The 21,624-nt window shown below is 45.3% G+C and overlaps 1 protein-coding gene across 34 annotated transcripts in view; it reads right to left on the bottom strand.

Moving 5' to 3' along the window:
- Positions 1-13,493: 13,493 nt before the first annotated feature.
- The window catches only part of Cacna1c (calcium voltage-gated channel subunit alpha1 C), a 656,696-nt gene continuing 648,565 nt past the window's right edge, over positions 13,494-21,624 (bottom strand). For all 34 annotated transcript variants that reach the window (XM_087904356.1, XM_087904337.1, XM_087904340.1 and 31 more), the window contains 4 exons: positions 20,306-20,412; positions 19,127-19,230; positions 17,026-17,361; positions 13,494-15,375 (listed from right to left, as the gene is read on the bottom strand). In XM_087904356.1, the coding sequence (XP_087760482.1) occupies positions 15,073-15,375; positions 17,026-17,361; positions 19,127-19,230; positions 20,306-20,412 (850 nt within the window). In that variant the 3' untranslated portion in view covers positions 13,494-15,072. The remainder of the gene's footprint in view (positions 15,376-17,025; positions 17,362-19,126; positions 19,231-20,305; positions 20,413-21,624) is intronic.

Below are 21,624 nucleotides of genomic sequence, written 5' to 3'. Positions count from 1 at the left end.
AATTTTCTATTACATAAGCAACAAGCTAAGGAGATTATAAAGAGATGTCTTACTTGCTCTTTCTATAATCAAACACCATTGCCTGCAGGGAGTAACCCTAAGGGTACTCAAAGGAATGAAATATGACAGATGGATGTGTTCCACTTTGCAGAATTTGGTAAATTAAAATATGTACACTATGCTGTAGACATGTACTCAGGTTTTCAATGGGCAACTGACTTGAGCTCAGAAAAGGCTGATTCAATAATTACATATTTATTAGAAGTTATGACCATCATATGCATTCCTGAACAAATAAAGACAGACAATGGTCCAGTATATGTATCTAAAAAAATAATTTTTTGCCAATTACAATATAAAGCACATTACAGATATATCAAATAATCCTACAGGTCAGGCAGTCATAGAAAGTTCAAATCATACTATAAAGGATGTGCTGAACAAACAGAAAGGGATGGAAAATTCTCCCAGAAATAGATTGCATAATGCTTTACTAACCTTGAATTCTTCTTTTCTTTTCTTTTATTGATATTTATGGAGCTCTACATTTTTCTCTTCTCTCCTCCTTGCCTCTCCCCTTCCCCCTTCAATCCTCCCCCAAGGTCTCCATGCTCCCAATTTACTCAGGAGATCTTGTCTTTTTATACTTTCTACTTCCCATGTAGATTAGATCTATGTAAGTCTCTCTTAGTGTCTGCATTGTTGTCTAAGTTCCTTTTCTGTGGGTCCTGCATGTCCAGTTCAAACAACATTTAGTCATGCAGTCCAAGCAAGAACAGCTTTTTTGCTCAACCATGCCACAATGGAAGCAAACTCTATAAGGAGTTTATTCAATGCTTGTATCTTCTTTGTTCCTGGTGTTGCCAGGAACAGATATGTCTCATTGTCATGAAAAACTTTAGCAAAACATTTAAAATGCCATATTCTATAGGTTTTTGAAGTATTTGAAGACCATCTATCTATAATATGTCTCTATATTATCTGGAAAGACATATCTAGCATATCCACAAATTTGATTGTTATAGAAGATTAGCTACTGACCTGTGTTTCTTGATTATCCTAAACAGTTCATAATAATAGTTTTCAAAAACTAGAATTTTACCTTACATTTTTAAATGAACTGCATAGGTACAACACCTTAAGAAAGAGCAAAAACATATATACAACATGGTGTAACAAAAATAACCTTAAATTGGTATCACTATACAAAATCCTTTAAACAAGAGTAGAAACATATATACAGTGTGTTAAAACAAAAATTACCTTAAATTTGTATCAATATACCAAAGTCCTTAAACAGGAGTAAAAAGTATATACAGTGTAACAAAATTGACTTTGAATTTGTACCCATATACCAAAATCCATGCCAATACAAAACATCTGAGATTAATAGTTGTCTTTTTATCCTATATTCCCCTAAATATAACAAACATTCATGACCCACAAAATAACCAAAGACCACCCACACTCTCTTTTCTTTTGGGGAATGTAGATGTGTATTTGCTAGACTGTTTCCTGCTGAATGTGGACGAAGTATTTTTAGTGTCCCAGAGAGAAAATTTGAGATAACGACCAAGTCCTGGGAAGACCACTTACAACCTTTGTTGGTAGATATCACCTTTCAAGTTTCAGGAGGTCTCCCTTGATCAAACCAGATCCAAATCAACCTGGAATGAATCCACAGCCTCTTATTTCCTGTGGATACAAAAGCAAAACCTTTCCTTCAAAGCATTTGTGATTTCCATTTGACAAACACTTTTTTTGGACTTTTTTAAGGTTAAGGCATTATTAAAATATCTAGGCTGGTTTATTTTAACAGCCCCTCTTTCAATTCCAGGTCTCTTAGCAGCTGTCTTTTGCTTTTCGGCAATCAAAAAATCCAAAATCAATACAATTACATACAGAATCCAGACTTCCTGTGTGCTTTCCATCTTTCTATGGCTTTTTTCTTTTACATTACTTTTGCTGTTTCTTTAAAGACTTTATTATTTTTAATCTATTTCTTTCTATGACTGCCTATACCCATTTTCTTTCTTAAGCCTACGTACACTGTAAATCACACGGGAACCTGTTGAGAGTCCCCCCCCCCCCAAGTCTGGACTCTTTTACTGCATGTCTTTTAGCCTTTTTTGACGTCATGAGTAAACTTTAGACTGTTGATCCTCCCTATGCTCTAGCAGCTGACTCCACCCACTCCTGGGTAGGATCGGGTCGTGAAAGTCAAGCCCAAAACTTGCAGCCAGGTCAGAGGTAAGTGACCAGGAACCAGAGCTCTAGAATGCTGAATCTCGCACTGTGGTAGGCATTTTTACTTGTTTGTTATTCTTACTTAAGGAACTAGGTGTGAAGATCTCACTAACCAGCAGAAACTGCCCTACTGAAACCCTTAAAGGAGCCATATCCTTTTTTTTTTTTTAAGAGTTCTCAGACTCTTGATGGATATTCAAGCCCCAGCTTGTTACACCATCATGTTGTATGATTTTTTTACTCTTTTGGCTTTTCGGGTTAGGGGGGCACCCAGCTCCCAAATAAATCGCATATAGAGGCTTATTCTTAAGTATGAATGCCTGGCCTTAGCTTGGCTTATTTCTTGCCAGCTTTTCTTAAATTATCCCGACTACCTTTTACTTCTGGGCTGTATCGTTTTCTATTTCAGTATACCTTTTTTTCCTTCTTACTCCGCTACTGGTTGGGTGGTTGGGTGGCTGGCCCCTGATATCCTCCTCTTCTTGTTCTTGCTCTGCCCAGATTTCTCCTCCTATTTACCCTCTCTGCTAGCCAGCCCCACCTATCCTTCCTCCTGCCTCGCTATTGGCCATTCATCTCTTTATTAGGACCATCAGGTATTTGACGCAGACACAGAAACACAGCTTCACAGAGTTAAACAAATGTAGCATAAACAAAAGTCACACACCTGAAAATATTCTTCAACAGAGAACACTGACCTTCCCTACAATGAAAGGCCTTCAGCCTCCTCAAAGATCACTCAGTCCTCCTCAAAGACGTGTATGAGGGATTATTTCTGTGATCTCTATAGCATCCCAATGGCCTATGTTTTAGGGTTTCTATTGCTCCAACAAAGCACCATGACCGAAAAGCAAGTTGAGGAGGAAGAGTTTATTTGGCTTACTTGTCCATATTGCTTTTTGTCAATGAAGGAAGTCAGGACAGGAACTCAAGCAGGGCTGGGTCCTGGAGGCAGGAGCTGATGCAGAGGCCACGGAGGGGAGCTTACTTCCCACGGCTTTCTCTTCTTATAGAACCCAGGACCAGTGCCCAGGGATGACACCACCCATCATGGACTGAGCCCTCCTCCATCGATCACTAATTTAGAAAATGCCTTACAGCTGGATCTCATGGAGACAGTTCCTCAACTGTGGCTCCTTCCTCTAACGATTCTACGTTAGAGCTTGTGTCAAGTTGACACACAAAACCAGGCAGTGCAATTTTTATGTCTGTGTTTAACCTAGTATTCTACAACCTTACTGTTCTCTAGGTTTTGAAATAAGAAAGCATAGGGCTACAGCTTTGCTCTTATTTTTCAGGATTGTTTTAAATATTTGGATTCCTTTGTAGATTCCCATGAATTTTAGAGTGGATTTTCTATTTTGGTAGACAGTATGATTGAGAGTTTGACAGGAACTGCATGGAGTTTTATGGCTGTTTTGAGTCGTTTTGACATCTATGAATATGAAACATTTCTTCTTACTATGCCTTTTCATTTGGAAATACTTCGTAAATTTCTCTTGTGTAAGTTTATTTTTTAAACTCCTTGGTCAAATTAATTTCTATTTCTATCTTTTTGATACTATCATAGATGGAACTGTTCTCATAATTTTATTTCCATATTGTTCATTGTTAATGTACGGAATATAGCAAATGTGGGTTTGTGGTTCGGTGGTCCAGCACTTGCCTGGTAAGTATAAAACTGTGTGGGTTTTCTCCTCCCAACACCAAGAAAATAAAGATAGGCAACTGAGTTTTGTATGTTTTGCTTTCTGCTATTTTGCTAGACTGATTTATTAGTCCAGCTTTCTTTGTGTGTGAAATTGTTAAGTGTTCCTACATACTCCATGAGAGAAAAGAGATGATTTTACATCATGTTTTTCTACTAGATGCTTTGTTTTTTGCCCACCTGCTCTGTCTAGAATTTACAGTATTGTTTTGAAAAGACATGGCAAAAGTGGTCATCCTTGCCTTGTTCCTGATCTTAGAGTATTCATCTTTCATCATTGAGTGTGTGATGTTCACTATCAGCTTTTGTGCAATAGTTTGTTTTAATGTAGTATTTTTAATAAGTCTTTGAGAATTTCATACATTCACATAAAGAAGTTTGATTTCATCCCTCCCCATAACTCTTCCCAGTTTATGAAGTTAAGTTATTAAATTTCACTGGTGCTCTCAAAGAAACATAGTTAGGCTTGATTTATCTTTTCTTTTCTATCTTTCCTTCCTTTTTGTTTTGAGATGGGGTTGTACTATGCAACTCTAGTTGTCCTGGAACTCACTATGTAGACCAGGCTGGCCTCAAACTCACAGAGCTATGTGTGCTTTTGCCTCCTGAGTGCTGGGATTAGAGGTGCAGCACCATGCCCAGCTTAAATGTTTAAAACTGGTGTACACAATTGTAGGCTCCATTTGTTTCCGGTGATTCTCCCGTCACCTCGTCTTTCCCACCGCTTTGCTCCCTTGATCACACATCCCCAGGCACCTCCATTCTGCTTTCGGGCCACATATGTTCTATTGCACACTCTCCCCATGACCGCCTTGTTTCTCTTGCATGTTTTCCTTATTGGTTTCACAGCCTGTTCCTGCACTCAACCCTCTTACACATGTGACAGACATTATAGGTGAGGACAGTAGTTCTCAACCTGGGGTCGAATGATCCTTTCACAGGGGGTCACCTAAGACCATTGCAAGACAGAGATATTTGCATTACAGTTCAGAAAAGCAGCAAATTTACAGTTATAAAGTGGCAATGAAAAGAATCCTATGGTTGAGGTCACCACAACATGAGAAACTATATCAAAGGGTTGCAGCATTAGGAAGGTTGAAAACCATTAGGCTAGGATCTATGCAGACAGACGTGTGGGCTTGTTTTGTTGTTGTTGGGTTTTTTTTTGTCTTTTCAAGTAATTAATATAAGACTTTCTAGATCATCCATTTCATCAAAGTTTTCATAATTTCATTTTTTACAGTTGAATAAAATTCCATTGTGTGTGTGTGTGTCACATTTTCATATCTACTCATCTGTAGATGGGCATTTAGGCTGACTTCATTTCCTCTTCTATTGTAAACAGTGGAGCAATAAACATGGATGTGAAAGTATCTGTACTATAGGACAGACTCATTCTGATACGTGCCCAGGAGCAGTACAGCTGGATCATATGGAAGTCTGTTTTTAACTTTTTGAGAAACTTCCATATTGGGAGGCCCTGCTGGTCAGAGGCTGCAGTTTACCATGGCCTGGCAGCTTTCTCCAAGCTTGACAACATGGAGGACTCGCTTCTCAGTGAGGCTTCCTGATCTCTACCTGCCCTCATTTGGAGGATGTCGCTAGGTCTGGAAGCCTGACTTATCTCAAGGGTGACCCTTGACATGGTTCCCGGCAAACACTCCTCCCCTGATGCCCACATGATGATTGGGCCAATGCTCCAGCCATTCTGATAAGGCCATGTTTCCACTAATCCAACTACATGAGAGGAGCATGCCATTCACTGCAATTTAGGGTTTGTCCCCAGGCTTCCCAATCCTATATGCTTCCTATACTCTGGAATTAAGCTGAGTTGTCCGACTGAAGTCATTTTCCGGAGGGCTATCTCCATCGCATCACAGCCGTCAGAACCCTGTTCCCCTCTTCTGCTCTCTCCTCCTGCATGGGCCAGGTGGTCAACAATCTTGAGGAAGAAGGAGAACCACACCGCTATAATGACCACATCAGTCTACACTCCCACCAGCGAGATTAAGTGGTCACCTGTGCCTACATCCAAATCAGCGTGTTTTTTCTTGTTGGGGATGAGGGTGAAATCCCAATGCAATTTAATTTGTGTTTCCTGGATGGCTAAAGATGCTGTACACTTTAAAAAATATCTATCTGCAACAAGTGTAGTGACTTACACCTTTACTCCCAGTAGGAGGTACAGGAGGCAAAGGCGGGCTGATCACTGTAAGTTTCATGCCAGCCAGGACTATATAGATCCAGTCCCAAAACCAAAATAAAACACCAACCAAAATCTTTTTTTCCAAGCAAAATCTTATCTGTCATTTGCGTTTCTGCATTAGAGAACTGTCTGCTCATTCCATTAGTATATTTATTGATGGACAGCTTTGGATTTTGTGGGTGTTTAATTTTTGATATTCTTTGTATATTCTAAATATTAACCTCCTGTCTGAAAAGATTCTCTCTCACTCCGTGGACTATCTATCCAGTCTGCTGGTAGTTTCCTTAGCTACGCAGAAACTTTTTATTTCATGTGATTCCAATTGTCAGTTCTTGGGGCTATTTTCCTATGCAAAATCTTTTTCAGAAAATTCTTGATTATATCTATTTTGAAGTGTATTAGCTATGTATTTCCTTTAGCAGTTTCAGATTTTAAATTAAAATTAAATTAAATTTTTTTTGTGAAGGGATCCAACTTCATTTTTCTGCAAATGGGTACCAGTTTTGTCAACAGCATTTTTTGAATGACTTCTTTTTTCCTTTTGAGACAGAGTCTCTCGATGGAGTCCTGGTTGCCCTGAAACTCATTATGTAGACCAGGTTGACTTCGAACTCACAGAGATCCTCCTGCCTCTGCCTCCCAAGTGCTGGTATTAAAGGCATGGGCCACCACACCTGGCTGTACTCTTTCTTCTAAGAATTCTTTTGACTATTTGTGGCCTTTTGTGTTTCCATATGAAGTTTTGGATTATTTTTCCAAGTTCTGTGAAGAGTGTTATTATAATTTTGATGTCAATTTCACTGAATCTACAGATCACTTTTGGTAACAGAGCCATTTTCACAGTATAAAGTCTGCCAATTTGGGAGCACATAAGGTTTCTTTTCATTATCAGCCCTAGTTTCTAGTTCCTATACTATGATTACAAATTTGCTGTTCTATTTGCATACCATTTTCTTGACTTCCTCTGTTTCTCTTTAGTTTTGAGATCATCTAGAAAGTTAGAGCCCTGGAAGGAGGGAACTGGTTCCTGAAAGTTACCCTTTGCTATCCACATGTGTACCTTGGCACCGTATACCATGCCTCCCCAAACAAATAAATGTAATTATAAAAGAGTAATCTTTGTTTAGTTAATTTAATATTTGTTAGTACTTTCTCCAGGTCTTGTTCAGAGATGGTCCGTTGATTTGCTGCCTTTTGAATGGGTCACAGTTGCCTGCTTCTTTGTATGCTTTGTGATTTCTTGTTGCACAACGAACAGCTGAATCTAAAATATGGTGACTCTGGAAATAAGATGTCCCTTCCTCCAGATTTTTTTATGGTTGTTCTTTCTTGGTGAGTGCTAGTTTGCTCGGTGGGTTCCCCAAGGTCTCCCTGTAGCTCGGACTAGCCTAGAACTCATGCCGTAGATCAGGCTAGCCTCAAACTCATAGTCACCTACTGCCTCAGCCTCCCTGAGTGCTGGGGTTATAAGCCTATAATGAAGAAGGGTGAGTTCCGTACCCAGGATCAGTTTTGATGAGCATACTATATGAACTTAGGATTTCTTGAGTCTTTTCTGAGGCCAAACTTTTCCTGGATATGGGCAATCATTTTTCAATGTTCTGTCTAATTTCCAAAAGGAGAAAAAAGGGGGAAAGTGTACAGGCTTTTTAAATCTAAGAAGTTAATTCAGTTGGATGGGGTACAATAATGACTTCTGCTTCTGTGTTTACACATCAGTGATTAGAAGCAGCAATCTCTGCTGAGCACAGGTCTTTGATGTTCAGGAAGATTTGCTTTTCCATCTGCTGTGGTCCCCATGGGCTCCATGCCAGGTGCTCTGGATGAAGGTCCGGTTGCTGTGCCAGGCTGGGTGGGGCATGATGCTGCTGCTGGGCTGCAGGCTGAACTTACCAAAGTTAAGTTGGCTGTTCAGGCATTCCTCTTTGGGGATTCCAAAGCTTCAGCAGACTCCAAGCTCCAGGGGAGTTACAAGAAGCCCGAGTCCAGCAGACCAGTTGTCCCCTAGGCAGGAGACAGGTTCTGGAGCCGCTTCCCTCACCTCCCGGAATCCCTGCAACCATTCTGTTTTTCATGGGCTTATTCTGGGAGCTTTGCTTGAGTCAGTTTACATCGTCACGGTAACCACAAAACCTTGCATTTGATGGCTGCAAAGCACATTCTACTTTCTGTCTCCTTCCCCTGTATATTCCCCTCTCTACTTTATCCAAGATCATTTACTTAGGGGACAGTACTACTATTTCCTGAGCTAACCATTTCGTTTCTCTTGTTCTGCCTCCTTATTCACCTTTGGCCATTTTTTGTTGAACAACTTTGTGAGATCCACTGGGGTCATGAAGTTAGGGAATTATGCTGGAGTCACATCCCTTGCTTTAAAGGATTCAATGCAAGTAAAATAATGAGGGTTAAATCTATTTCTGTGACCTGTGGGAACAGAAGGAAAGGAGAGGTGCAAAATAGGGGAGAAACTGATTAAACCAAGGTTGGCATTGTTAAGGGTTAAATCTATTTCTGTGACCTTAGGCAAAGGAGGAAAAGAGAGGTGTGAAACAGGGGAGATACTGATTAAACCAAGAGCCACATTGTTAAGAAATTTATTTGCAATTCTTTTTTGCGTTTTTGTTTGTTTTTTAAATAACATCATTCCTTAGATAAAAATGCAATCTTACAGGAATATACAGTAGCGTCTCACACAGAGATGGACCCTGAAGCTCTCCTTGAAGGTTTCCCCTTCTAGATTCCCTGGCCTCGCTCGAGGGGGAGAAGGCGCAGCAGGCAGGGCCTTTGACAACAGGATTATTGGATGATTACAAACTGTACAACAATATTTACAACAGTCGGACTGTGGTGTCGTGGAGTCTGGAGGGGCAGGTGTGGGATGTGCAGGTGTGTATGAGCGGCACAGAAGCCTGTTCATCTTTCCGTGCCTCTCTGGGAACAGGCATGGCACATGACACAGGTTTTCGCAGGGACGTGAAGTGGACTGAGTAGACACATGACGTGTGGGGGATGGGTGCAGCGTGATGTGGCCCCCTTGCATGGAGGAAGTCTTCCTTAACAACACTGGCAGATAAAAGAAGAATTGCAGTACTTTGGGAGAGCAGGCATTGCAGCGTTCACCCCTGGGGATCTGCCACCCTGTTTCCCAATGGCTTCTTTCCCTGTAGGGTGCTCTTAACTGCTATGGTCACAGACGTGTGTAAACCCAGTGGTTCTCCTGCCACCCAGGCTCCATCTGGGGCACAAGCAAACAGCTCACGCCCGAGCTGGGCAGGGTAGATGGGTGCATGGTCTGGCGAGAAGGCTGAGAGGGGGACTGGATGCAGATGTGGGTGTGTGCTGGGTGGGGCACAGAAAGGGACCCATAGCCCGTAGTCACTGTGATGCCTTCTAAGGAGCCCTCTGCGGGGACTGCTTGTTCACAAATCACCTGTCCTCAATTCCCAACGGTTCTCCCCTGCTTTAAACTTTGGTGTAGTTCTCCATGCTGAGAAGTCTTAGGAGGCAAAATAAAAGCTAAAGTGCTTGCCCAGCATGCACAAGGAAGGCCCTTGGCTCAACCCCCAGTACCTCCACACTGCTCCCCAAAAAGGGAAAAGAAAAAAATTACCTCCCAATTTCCTATAGCCTCTGCCTCCCCCAAACCATCTGTGTAATGACCCTGCTGAGGGAACATCAGGGAAGTTTTAGGTGGCAAATTTGCAAGAATTGACTCATTTATGCCAGAGGAAGTGGCACATCACCTGGTCTGTAACCCTTATACACCAAATCATTTAGATTCAGGGAAACTGGTGTGCATATGATTTCCCATGGGGACGAGTGGGTTACATCTCTAAAGTAGCGAGCATCTGAGACAGTTTGACTCTGGTGATATGACATTTCATATTTTCATTGCATTTTCTGGCCTTGCCTTCCTTATTGCTAGCAGAGACCTACAAGAAACATAACAGGAAAAATCTCAACTCTGACTTTACTCTCAGTATTGAATTGATTTGCAAAGCTTGATATATCCAGCCACATACTCCAACACCCTTTCAAAGATGTTAGCAGGTCTTCCTCACATACCAGGAAGGCCAGGCCTTTATCACGTACTGTAAGGATCAAATCTCTTAAGATGGTTGGAGGAAAAGGAGGAAGAGTGGTAGTACTGCAGATGAATAAAATGGTCACCATTTCCACCCATGGAAACTGTTCTAGTTTCTTCCACACGTTCCCCTTCAAAGGTGTTCCGTGTTTTTCTGTTATAATAGGATATCATCTACACGTGCGCTGAGTGCATCACATCTGGAACACACAGCTACAGACTGAACAGGTTGGACACGCCTATCACAGTCCTCAAAAGGTTATTAGGTGACCAACACCTCAGCACTTGTGCTTTAGGGTGTGTGTGTGTGGTGTGTTTCAACTGTCTCCCTAACAAGGTGAAGCGCTACGGCCTAGGAAACACTGTAAGAATCTGCAAATGGTTCCTTTCGCCTCTGTGTTCCCTTCACTGGGCTTGTAGAGGAGGAGGGGGAGAGAAGGAGGAAGAAGTGGAGGGGAGAAGGAAGAGGAGTAAATGCTAAAGGAAGGGAAGGTTCCTGTTACTGACGTCTTTGATAGGGTGCTTCCCCCTCCCCGCCCACAACCTTCTAGGACACCTCTCCCATGGCAGTTGCTGTAGAACATGGGCTTTGGCGAGCGAGACCCAAGCTCCCTCAACCACTTTCCCATTGGCAAACTCTTTGGCCAGGTATGGCGGAGAGGCCTCACATGGTCAGGCAGGGACCATATCTTTCTAACTAGCTTGATTTAGCTGGAAAAACACCCAGGGTAGGATTTCATTTTTCACAGCTTCCAAAGCAGATTATGGAGCCACCAGCCTTTTCCAGGGCTTTCCATATGATGAGGTGACATTGACAGAGTCAGAATGCACCCTTTCCTTGTCCTCACTCCCCTCTAACTCTCTCTGTGCTGATGCCTGCTTCAGAGCCCGTGCTTTATTGAAGACAGAATCAACCAGGACACTTACAGCCCGTTTTGGCTTCCCCGGGCTCTGAGTAGCTTTTCTGAAAGCTAGACAATCCTTCCTCAGGTCCTTGCTCAATTGTTTCTAGCTCCTGAATGAGGGCATTTCAGTCACTCAAGGTCCCTTGGTGACATTTGAAATGTGGGATAAGAAGGCTAAAAGCCCTGATTATCAGATTCGACTCCATGCTTGATCTGGGTCCTTGATCTCTTGGCCTGCCTTATGGAGCAGTGGAGTGTATCTCCTGGCCTCTGGACAGCAGCCACTTTCCTTCAACTGACTTCCAGCATGTTTCTCAAAAACGTGCTGATGTTGGCAAAGGAAGGGCTGCCTACTGCATTCAGTTAGGGTGTCTGGTACCAGGGGAAGGTAAATGACAGAGTTGGGCCTTGGATTCATCAGGTTACGATGGAAACCACAGCTAATAGAAAAACATTTACAAATCAAATAAGGCCTAGGAAAGTCTCTCTCTTTTAACCTGAAAATATGAAGAACCTTATAGGACCTGGAAGAAAGGAACCAACAGGACTCTGTCTGTATAAAATGGCCACACACATGGACAGAGCATAAATAAAAAAGACAGAGCTTGTCATAGGCAGAAGAAAGCACAAGCCCTTGGCGCCTTCTGGTCCCTTTGGCCCCCAGCTGCGTGCTAATTCCCCTGCCATCCAGGGACTGTTGGGATTGCAGAAGGTCTGCAGTTCTGTTCAGAAGAGTCACTGGGAAAACTCCATGGTGGCTGGGGAGTAGACAGTCTGGTGTACTGTTCAATGGCTCTCTTACTCACTCTTTCCTCCATCCTGGCCACAGGCAGCATGCGTTAGTCTTATGTAGGTGGTCATGACGCCAAGCATGAAAGCCCCACTGTCCACAGAACCTTCTTTCCTTCTAGCAATGAAGGGCAGGGGCCCATCGTCCCTGATGGTGCCACTCCCACAGGGTGCAGTGTATGCGTGAAAGGCTACTCTGGTCTTCTTGGCCATAAAGGAGAAGGCAGCCTGTGGGCATGACTGGTGAGGGGCAGGGGGAGTTGGGGAGCCACACTGGACAGAGTCCTGGCAGGGGCTGCAGAAGCTTGGCCTGTACCTTGTGTCATTGGTCAGAAGACTGGCAATGCAGATCAAAGCTTCTACAGGAAGTCAAGGCAGCATGGGGAGAGAGTATGCAGCCTATGCATGTCTGTGGGCAGGAGCAATCAAAACACATTTCCCTAAGGGTCAGATGCATGCCAGAACCAGACAGCCAATCAGAGGGCTCACCTCTCCATTGTCACTCGAGGCACATCAACACAGTCTTGGGAACAAGACAAAGGACACGGTCTAATCCTTATATCTAGAAGCCCTTATGGGTACTGCAGAGGATACATAAACGCTGGGTCAACGGTGCACGGGAATTCAAGGAGAAATGCTGTTTCTAGACTCTGGTTAACCTGTGAACACTGCCTCTCTGCATTTTCATGAAATAGCCCACGAGAGCGTATCACCAAGGAATAACCTTGCTGAATTTCTAGCAGATTCTCACTGCTAGAATCCCCCAAATAGGCTGGAAGGACCCTGGGACCAAAAGATATTCTGTACGTAGGTAAATTCTGGTTGAGTCTTATTTTCCCCAGAGCCCTTCCTTTTCAACCATTCTTGCTAAGACACAACTGAAGGGCCTGGTACTATTGTAATGGTTTCTGAAGGCAGACATAGAGGAGCCGAAATAAAAGTCCCACACAATCTGTTCCTTCCATCCCTATGAGATCCCGATGTCCCTGCCTTCATCAAGATCCCTTGCTTTTCCGCCTTCCTGCTTTGGAGGGAGGAAAGGATGTAGTTTCTAGAAGGATCACAGGCCTACTCAGTCACCTTTATCTAGCCACGGCTATGGCTATCCGTGCTGGGGTAGTTCATGGGTCCAAGATGAATCTGTCCTACCTCTGCCCCAGCCTGATTGTCACCTCATCCTCTCAGTTGAGACGTGGGCTGTGGGAGTGCTTGGCAAAGTCAGCCACCTCTTCAGAGGAGCATCCTGAACAAGCATCCACAGAGAAGGCAGCAAGTGAAGAGCTGGAAGAAGCATGTCCTGATCTTGCAAAGCAAGACGTGGCAAGGACTGTCTTACCACGGTTTTTGGAAAGATCCAGGGAAATGGAAACAAGACACAAGATATGCAAAAAAGAACCTCTCAGACCTTTCCACGGGGGGGGGGGGGGGGGGGGGGCAGGGTGAGGACTGACACAGGGGACACCTTTGTTCACTTTGCAAATGAAAGAAAGCCATCTCCTCCCCAACCGCAGGTAGAAAAAGCACTTAAGAGTTCAAAGGGAAAGCTTGTCACACTCCAAATACAAAATGATTTACTTTACATGCAGCAAAATATACAAGAAGTGAATTTTAAAACAAACTTAAGTCATTATATTTGCTTGGCACAATTGCAATTCAGTTTTTAAAAAAATATTTGAAAAATACTGAAACTGACCTGAATTCAAGTATAACAGTTTCTTCAACAGAAACATTATCAATGCAATAAAACATTACACAGAATATATCGAAGCAAAATGTCTTCTTGACTTTTTTCCCTTAAATTTTGTGTTTTTTAAAATAGAATTTTAATGCCGACACAACTCACAATCGTATTTTAAAATGGATATTATTGCATTGCTTTTGCATATCTCGTGGGACAGGAAATGCAGTTACCGATTCTCGTTTCAGAAGCAGAAGCGGAGACAGTGATTTGTTTTTGCTTTCGAATAGCCCCAGATTCAGAACTCCCTGCAGTCAAACCGGAACGGGGATCTACGGACTTTTGTGTGGGGTGGGGAGGGCGGGGTGGAGGGGGTGCGCACGCACCGCGTGGGTGCACACACACACACACACACACACACACACACACACACACAGAGACGACCCACTATGGACACACGTGTGACACACAGATGCTCATACAGCCTCTCTCTTGAACCTGTCCAAACACCCAGCTTAGAAAGGAGCCCAGTTCAACCGCTCAGGCACGCAACACCTTATCTAACAGCCCTGTGACCTGCAGATTGTGACTGTCAACCAAACCGGAGAGAAAGGGGGGAAAAGGTGCTGTTACTTAAGGAAATTATAACAAATTACTGGGCATACACAGAGCAGGTAAACTTTCCTGTGGTGCTATTGAGCGGTGGAAAAAGAGGGGTGGGGGAAACCGCACCATTTGAAGAATATAATAAAACCAAATCCGACTTAAATAACGCAAATGTGGAAACAGTGAGTGAGGCTGCGCAACTGTCAACGCTCTTCTTCCTCCCTTCCCCGTGGGAAAGCACAACAAATATAAAATAATAAAGAAACCCAAACTCAGAAAACCGAAACATGCTAACAAGAACCATCAAACTGTGAAACCAAGATCACCGAGCAGCAGCCTGCGCCCCCTGGCCTGGCTAGCTGAGGGCGGGTGGTGCGGTCTGCACCGGCTCCCATCACCTGCATCTACTCCTGCAGGAGAAGGGTCCCTGAAGGGACCAGGCCTGCATTACTGGAACCTTGAAGCCACCTCCCCTACTTCGGGCACTGGCCTACTCCCGCCACAGATCTCTGGGTCCCTGCTCCATTGAGACCGCCAGGCTCAGACAGAACATGTGCAAATGACTGTTTATACAAGCAAGGGGAAAACACCCTTTTGGTTAGGGGGGTGGGGTCCTTTGGGCGGTGCTGCCGCGGGAAGGTGCTGGAACCCTGCACCACGGCCTTGGCCTTCTCCCCTGACAAGCCGACTCCGCACACCGCCCAGCTCTGAGGCTTGTCCCGACAGCAGTGAATGAAGACGCTGTTCCGGTTACCTCCAGGTCACGAGAACAGTGAGGCACTTCTGAAACGAACCCATTAGGAACATTGAAACGAATAAAAAACACCCGCGTCTCGTCAGTCCTGCGGACTACAGGTTGCTGACGTAGGCCCTGCTGTCCGGGAGCGCCTCCTCGCTCCGGCCTCGCCCCAGGGCATATGCGCAGCTTTCGTCCTCCGGGACCACAGCCCTGTCCTGCCCTGGGTCCCTGCAGTTCACAAAAGGTAAGAGGGTGCCCTTGGGGCTCTGCTGGGCGCCCCCACTGAGGATGTTGTCTGCGGCATTCTCCATCTCCTCTATGGTCATGTCACAGGCATCAGCCAGCTCCTGGGTGGTGACCTCGATGAACTTGGGATCTTGAGCAAACTGTCCCAACCCTTCTGAAATCAAGACCTAAAAAGGAAGGGCAAGAAGAAGACAGGAGAGAGGCGTGGTCACTAGAGTTCCAAGCTCCGGAAGGATGAAGTCATAGGCTGCTGTGAAGAGCATCTGTGTGTACATAACACTTGGGCATGTGTGTATCGATGGGTGTATGCACGCGTGTGGGAATGTGTACATAAGTGTGCATGTGTGTGGGGTGTGCATGCATGTTTGTGTGTCTGTATGTGTGTGCTAAGAGGGACACTCACAGGATAGTAGAGATGTAGTATGGACCGAAGGAAGTGGGCATGCACACACAGATAGATCAGAGGAGAGAGTGTTAAGTTGGAGGATATCCTATCACCAACTGAGAAACTGGCAGAGGATCTGTGGACTCTGTTTTCCCAAGGCAGATCTTAGCCTGCCCTTTCTTTTCTCCTCTCTGCCCCCCAAGACATCTTTCACGTTGCTCTTTCCAGAAGCCTTCACTTTTATTTGGTGTTCACCACTGCCCCCACCTGTCTGCCTCTCCAGGACTCTGTAGAGGACACATGCTCAGTTTTTGTTTGCAAGGGCTGCAGGTGACCAACATGTGTCCACCCTTCCTGCCAGCTGCTTCAGTGACTACTTAGAAGAAAGATCACTAAATCTCTGAGCCAGGGGGTAGAATGCGGCAGGCTCCTGTTCCTCCTCCTCTGCCCAAGTCACCCTCTCCTCACCTTGCCTGAGTTTTCTACTGCGACCCTGCCTGTTCTGGGCACACCGTGCTAATTTTTGAACCTGTTGGTCCTCACCGGCACAGTGGGAGCTCATGAGAGCTGAAACCCATTTCTCTAGATGTCTCACTACACCTACAGGCTCTACACCTAGGAAAACTCTCAGAGATTTTTGAGATGAATCGAGGACAATCAAGCAGGAATTAGTGTTTCTGAATTGGAAGGACCAAGGTTATGTGATTGCACTTCACTCCCAGGTCCATCTGACCACAGGACAGATGCCATCACTGCTTGGCACGTCCAGTGATGGAGGTTAGCTCCTCTATAGCCCTCGTAGTAAGGAGAGCTATGTCGGCAAGGTCTCCCCTCCACCAGTTCTCCTAGGAGATGGTTTCTAAGGACCTTGCCACACTCACTGGGGTCTCTTTCAATTTGTCAAAGCACCATAAACGTGGTGCTAGTGTTGGAACAGATGCTCCTCAGAGGCAGAGAAATCGGGACAGTAAAATCTCTCTAAAGGAGGAACAGAAGCCAACGAGGGAAAGCTCCATCTTAAACTCACTCACGCATTAGAATCACGGGAAGCCCTGAAAAGGTCAGCTTCCTCTGGCAAGCTTCCAAAGCGCTGGACCGTTGTTCTGAGCAGTCAGGGTTGCGCACAGTGAACCCTGGCCCTCTTTGTGGGAACAAGCTCCAGTACGTGTGAACACTGGGAGGCAGCAGAACCTTTCTTAGGGTTCACTGGTCCATGCTTTACTGAGGGCTTTCTCCGTGGTCATCATACCTGATGCTATCATCTTGTATAGTCATGGTTGCAATTTTCTGCAGGCCAGGCCTGCCTTCAGCATTTCTCTCGTTTACACACTTGACCCCCAGTCTACTTGGGAAGGAGCCAGGCTTCCTTCCCTGTACAAAAGTCTCTTGCTTTCTGGGGCCTCTCCCTCCCCAGGACCTTGAATTCACCTACCGCTTCCACCAGGCTGCTGGCACTGCCATGGAACTGTCTGCCTGGAGCTCCAGCCGGGCTGGGCACAGTGAGGGACACCGGCCGGGCTCTCCGGGCCATGCTGCTGCCCCCGCTACAGGGAGTGGTCTCATCAGACCAGGAGCTGCAGTGGATGGACGGGAAGCTGCTGTTGAGTTTCTCGCTGGACTCAGCCCCCTCCAGCCGTAGGGTAGGGATAGGCTGTAGAGGCCTGCCCCGGCTGCCTGCAGTGACAGGCGGTGTGGGACATGGCCTGGGGAACTTGGTAGGAGGATGGCTTCTCTGTAGGAGTGGGCTCAAACCTGCCACTGCCAATGCCTGTGGATATAAGACAAGGAGTTACCAGGAGGGTTCAGTCCTCCACCTTCTGAGTAACTCTGAAGCTAATATTTTTCCAGTGGGTCCTGCCAGAATTCTCAAAGTCCAAGTTCTGTCTACCTCACTGAGACCTGGTGTGAGGTTCAATAATATCCAGAAGTATTTTAATAAGCATTTCCTTCTGGCACAATGGCATTTTCCTCTAGCTTCAGGACAACCAGTATCATCCGCTGTTTAGCGTGGCTCTGCCAGCCACAGGCTCTGGATTTCCCGTCACGGCAGAGAGGGCAATAACGAGGTGCTCTCCACAGAGCCCGAGTTCGCCAGCGCCTGCTCTATGCACCGGCCTAATGACCAGAGTGAAGTCAAGTGTAAGAAGGCCATCATAAAGGACTAGACAAAACCGGTAGTCATTATTTTTACTTTTACGATGAGATAGGCCCATTGATAACGCTGTCAATCCCAAGCGGAGTGTTTCGACTCCTGTTTAACAGTTGACTGCACCATGAGGAATGATTCCCGTGTCTGCTTTCTCTATCCCCAAATGCTCCGGAGAATCCTGAGGGTGACCCTGCTTCCCCACTGTCACTGTGACTCCCAGCAGTGTCTGCTGTTCAGATGTGACATGTCTGTTAAAAGGAAAGACACTTTGTGGTGGGAGCAGAGAGAACAGGCTGGAGGTGGCACAGTGACACAAAGAGAAACCTCACTTCCTGCCCGTGGGCACAAGGACAGATGGACAAAACCAACTTGGAGAAATCTTTCTAAATAGAACACATAGTGTCCCTCCATCCTGCTTTGTCCCCCTCTCCCCAGCTCATGAGGGTTCCGAGCTTCTGGGGACCTGGAAATCTAAGGGAAGCATAAAATTATAGTTCATGATGTTGGAAAGTTCATGACAACAATCCCTATTTAGGCAGTGCTTTGAGATGAAGTTGTATCAGTTTATAAAACACATTTGTGTGCATGTGCCCACACACAGATACACATGCATACATGTATTAACACATAGATACACATGTACACAAGTGTAAGCGTGCACACACACACACACACACATACATACTGCAAGTACAGGCCTCAAAGGGAGTTTGTAATTACAAAGGTAAACTGGTGGGCTCAGGTTTAGACCCCCATTTGCTGCAGGTAATGTACTCACTGTAGCCTGCAGTTCCTACTTGTTCTATGTCACCAAGAGTGAGTGTGACACTGTGTTTTCACTTTCTCAGCTGTGCCATGCTAGCATAGAATTCATTAATTAGCCTCCTGGCCTTTTCTCCTTCGAGACCATTCCCTACCTCCTCTTGCCTTAGTCTCTTGGAGTGCTGTGATTAGTGTGACCACCATGCCCAGCTTTCCCTACTCATAACCGTGCTGCTGGCAGGTGCTGCCATCATTTCTGCACTACAGTGGGTAGACAGATGGCAGTGACGCTCAGCTTCCAGGTCTCATCAAACCCTAGGTCTGACCATCTCTGTTTCGGCGTGTGCAGCGAAAGGCAGTGTGTCGGGGAAGGATATCTGCACACTGTAAGGAGAAAGCTCGCGAGCCCTGGAGCTTGCAGTTACAATCATGAAAGGAACCCTCGCCAAGATCTCACAGGGACCTGCCTTTTAGGGTCACAGACTGTGGGATCTGCAGAGCAGTGGATGGCCCTTCCCAGGGGAGTGGATTCCCAGAGACCTGAGAAAGGAAGACAGGGTTTCTGGGATCTGCCATCATCCTAGGGGGGTAAGGCTTGTGACCTGTCCACAGGTGTTAATACCTGATGGTGAACCAGATGCAAGGGCAAGGCTGTCTTCTGAGAGATGTCTCCCCCTTGATCCTTTTGTCGCTTCAGACATTCCAGATGGAAGGAGGCCCTTCGACCTGCAAAAGCGGGTAAAGAATCAGGGCATGGGTGATGGCACCAGCCTGTGACAACTCTGCCACACTTTAGATCCACAACATCTAGCAAGCGTCATGTCTTAAAGGCTTAGTTCCTAGTTTGGTACAACTGAAAGGTTGGTTGACCATTTCAAAGGAGGAGCCTCAGGGGAGGTTTTCCACCTTTGATGATGTGTCTTTGAGAGAGAGAGCACGGGACACTGATCTCTTTCCCTCCGTTATATTCCTGGCCAGGAGGCAAAAGGCACATTTCCCATCATGATGCTCCACCCTGTCACAGGCCCAAAAGTGATGAGTCCAGCTTCCAAAACTGTGAGCTCAAATTTGTCTTTCTTATTTTTAAGCTGATCATGTGAGGTATTTCCCTACAGTAATAGAAAGCTGACCTAGAGAGGCTCATTCTCAGGTGAGTTCTCAGGTGAGGTATGAGGGTTAGTGCTATCTGTCCCAAGCTCTTCTTTTTTTTTTTTTTTTGGCTCAGTTTATCTCTGAGACATCTGAGTAGGCAATGTCTAGGTCCCCTTCCAACAAGCTATGTTTTTGGAGAACTATCTTGTAGAATAATCTTTTTGTACACTGTGAAGATGTGTCTTTGCCAAGGTGCCCTCTGATTGGTTTAATAAAGAGCTGAATGGCCAATAACTAGGCAGGAAGAGGTTAGGCGGGACTTCCTGGCAGAGAGACAAGAAGAGGAGCTGAATCTAGAGAGACATCAGAGAACATGGAGAAAAAACAGGAGGTACAAGATAGAAGAGGGGTAAAAAGTCACAAGGCAAAATGTAGACTAATATAGACAGGTTAATTTAAGTTATAAGAGCTAGCTAGAAACAAGCCTAAACTAAGGCCGAGCTTTCATAATTAATAAGTTTCTGTGTCATGATTTGGGGGCCGGTGGTTCAAGAAAGCCTGCCACATAATCTTGTCAGTGTGCATATCTACCAGCCCGTCTCTAGAGGCCGCCTCGGTGGGCTCAGTTTCTCAGTTGTCCCTGGTGCCTGACCATTGCTACCTTGAAGGCGACGACTGTCTACATCTACAGGATAGCACGTGAATTTACCTAGAGAGGCAGAGCGGAGGAAACTCCTCTTCGGAGACTGCTGCATCTCCCTCTTGTCCTCCTCTGGGGACGTCAGCTGCCGGTTTTCATCATCCTGGTAGGAGAGACTGGAACAGAGAACCCTTAGTGTCTGCTCCTGAAGGCTAGGGTGCCACCCGCCAGGACAGCTGCTCTCCCCAGAAGCAGTTTCCATTTTCCTTAGTGAAGGTAATGCCCATGTGTGTGCCTATACTACAGGTGTGGGGAGCACGTAGCAAGGCGTGCTAAGAAACGTGTGTCTGCTCCTAGACATTATAGTTGTTTAACAGGCCTGCTTGTTGCAGAGGGGGTCGGGGGTTGGGTGTCCTGGTTCTTGACACATATGCTGTGCAGGAGCCATGTAGCTGAATTTTTTGTTTATTGTTTTCCTGTGGGCTGAGGACTGGAATTACAGGCCTCATGCATGCTAGACAAGTACTCTAACACTGACTTGCTATCCCATCCCTGAGCCTCACATTTCTAGTTTCAGCCAGTGGAGTCTCTCTTGGTAATAGAGAAATAGGAAGAAGAATTCTAGGCCTAGAGCATTCTCTCAGAAGTAAGTACCTTAGATGCTTGCCTATCTTTACATAGTAGTCTATACTGTTCACTTTGGTACCTCTTGATGCTACCCCAAGATCCCCCACCTCTCCAATTATTTTTCTCTGCATGACTCTCTCTTCACTGTCAAAAGCACATAACTCACAGTCTGTAGTGATCCTGCAATCATCCAGCCAGCAGATAGCAGGACAGTAGCAGCAATTAAGATGGTGGTTCTCAACCTTCCTAATGCGGTGACCCTTTAATACACCTCCTCAGGTTGTGGTGACCCTCAACCACAAAATTATTTTCATTGCTACTTCATGATTATAATTTTGCTACTGTTATGAATCATAATGTCAATATCAGTGTTCTCCAAGAGTCTAGGTGACCAATGGGTTGAAAACAACTGCCTAAGGCCTCTAGTTGAGGATTTCCAAGCTTTTTGATGGTGCCTCATAATGAAAACTATGCCGTACCTAACCCCAGTATCAGACATCCCTAGCCATGTGAGCCCTCTGCTCTTCGCATGCCACTCTCTGTTTCAATTTCTTTGTTACTGTAGTCGGTATTATTGTTTTTTCAATGACTGTTGGCCATCATAGTTGATCTGTCTTCAGTTTGAGAAGCACAGTTATATTCCAGCCCTCAGTGGTGCAGATTAGATCACAGACTGCCACCAATACTCTTTTGTTAAGTTTACTTTTTTTCTTTTTCTTGCAGCGCTGAGGATGGAACACAGGACCATGAGCATGCCACGA

The sequence above is a fragment of the Myodes glareolus genome, chromosome 3 (assembly GCF_982192425.1).
Source record: "Myodes glareolus chromosome 3, mMyoGla1.1, whole genome shotgun sequence".
NCBI classification, from domain to species: Eukaryota; Metazoa; Chordata; class Mammalia; order Rodentia; family Cricetidae; genus Myodes; species Myodes glareolus.
Note: the sequence above shows the minus strand (reverse complement) of the source record. Positions and strands in the feature narration are given on the sequence as shown.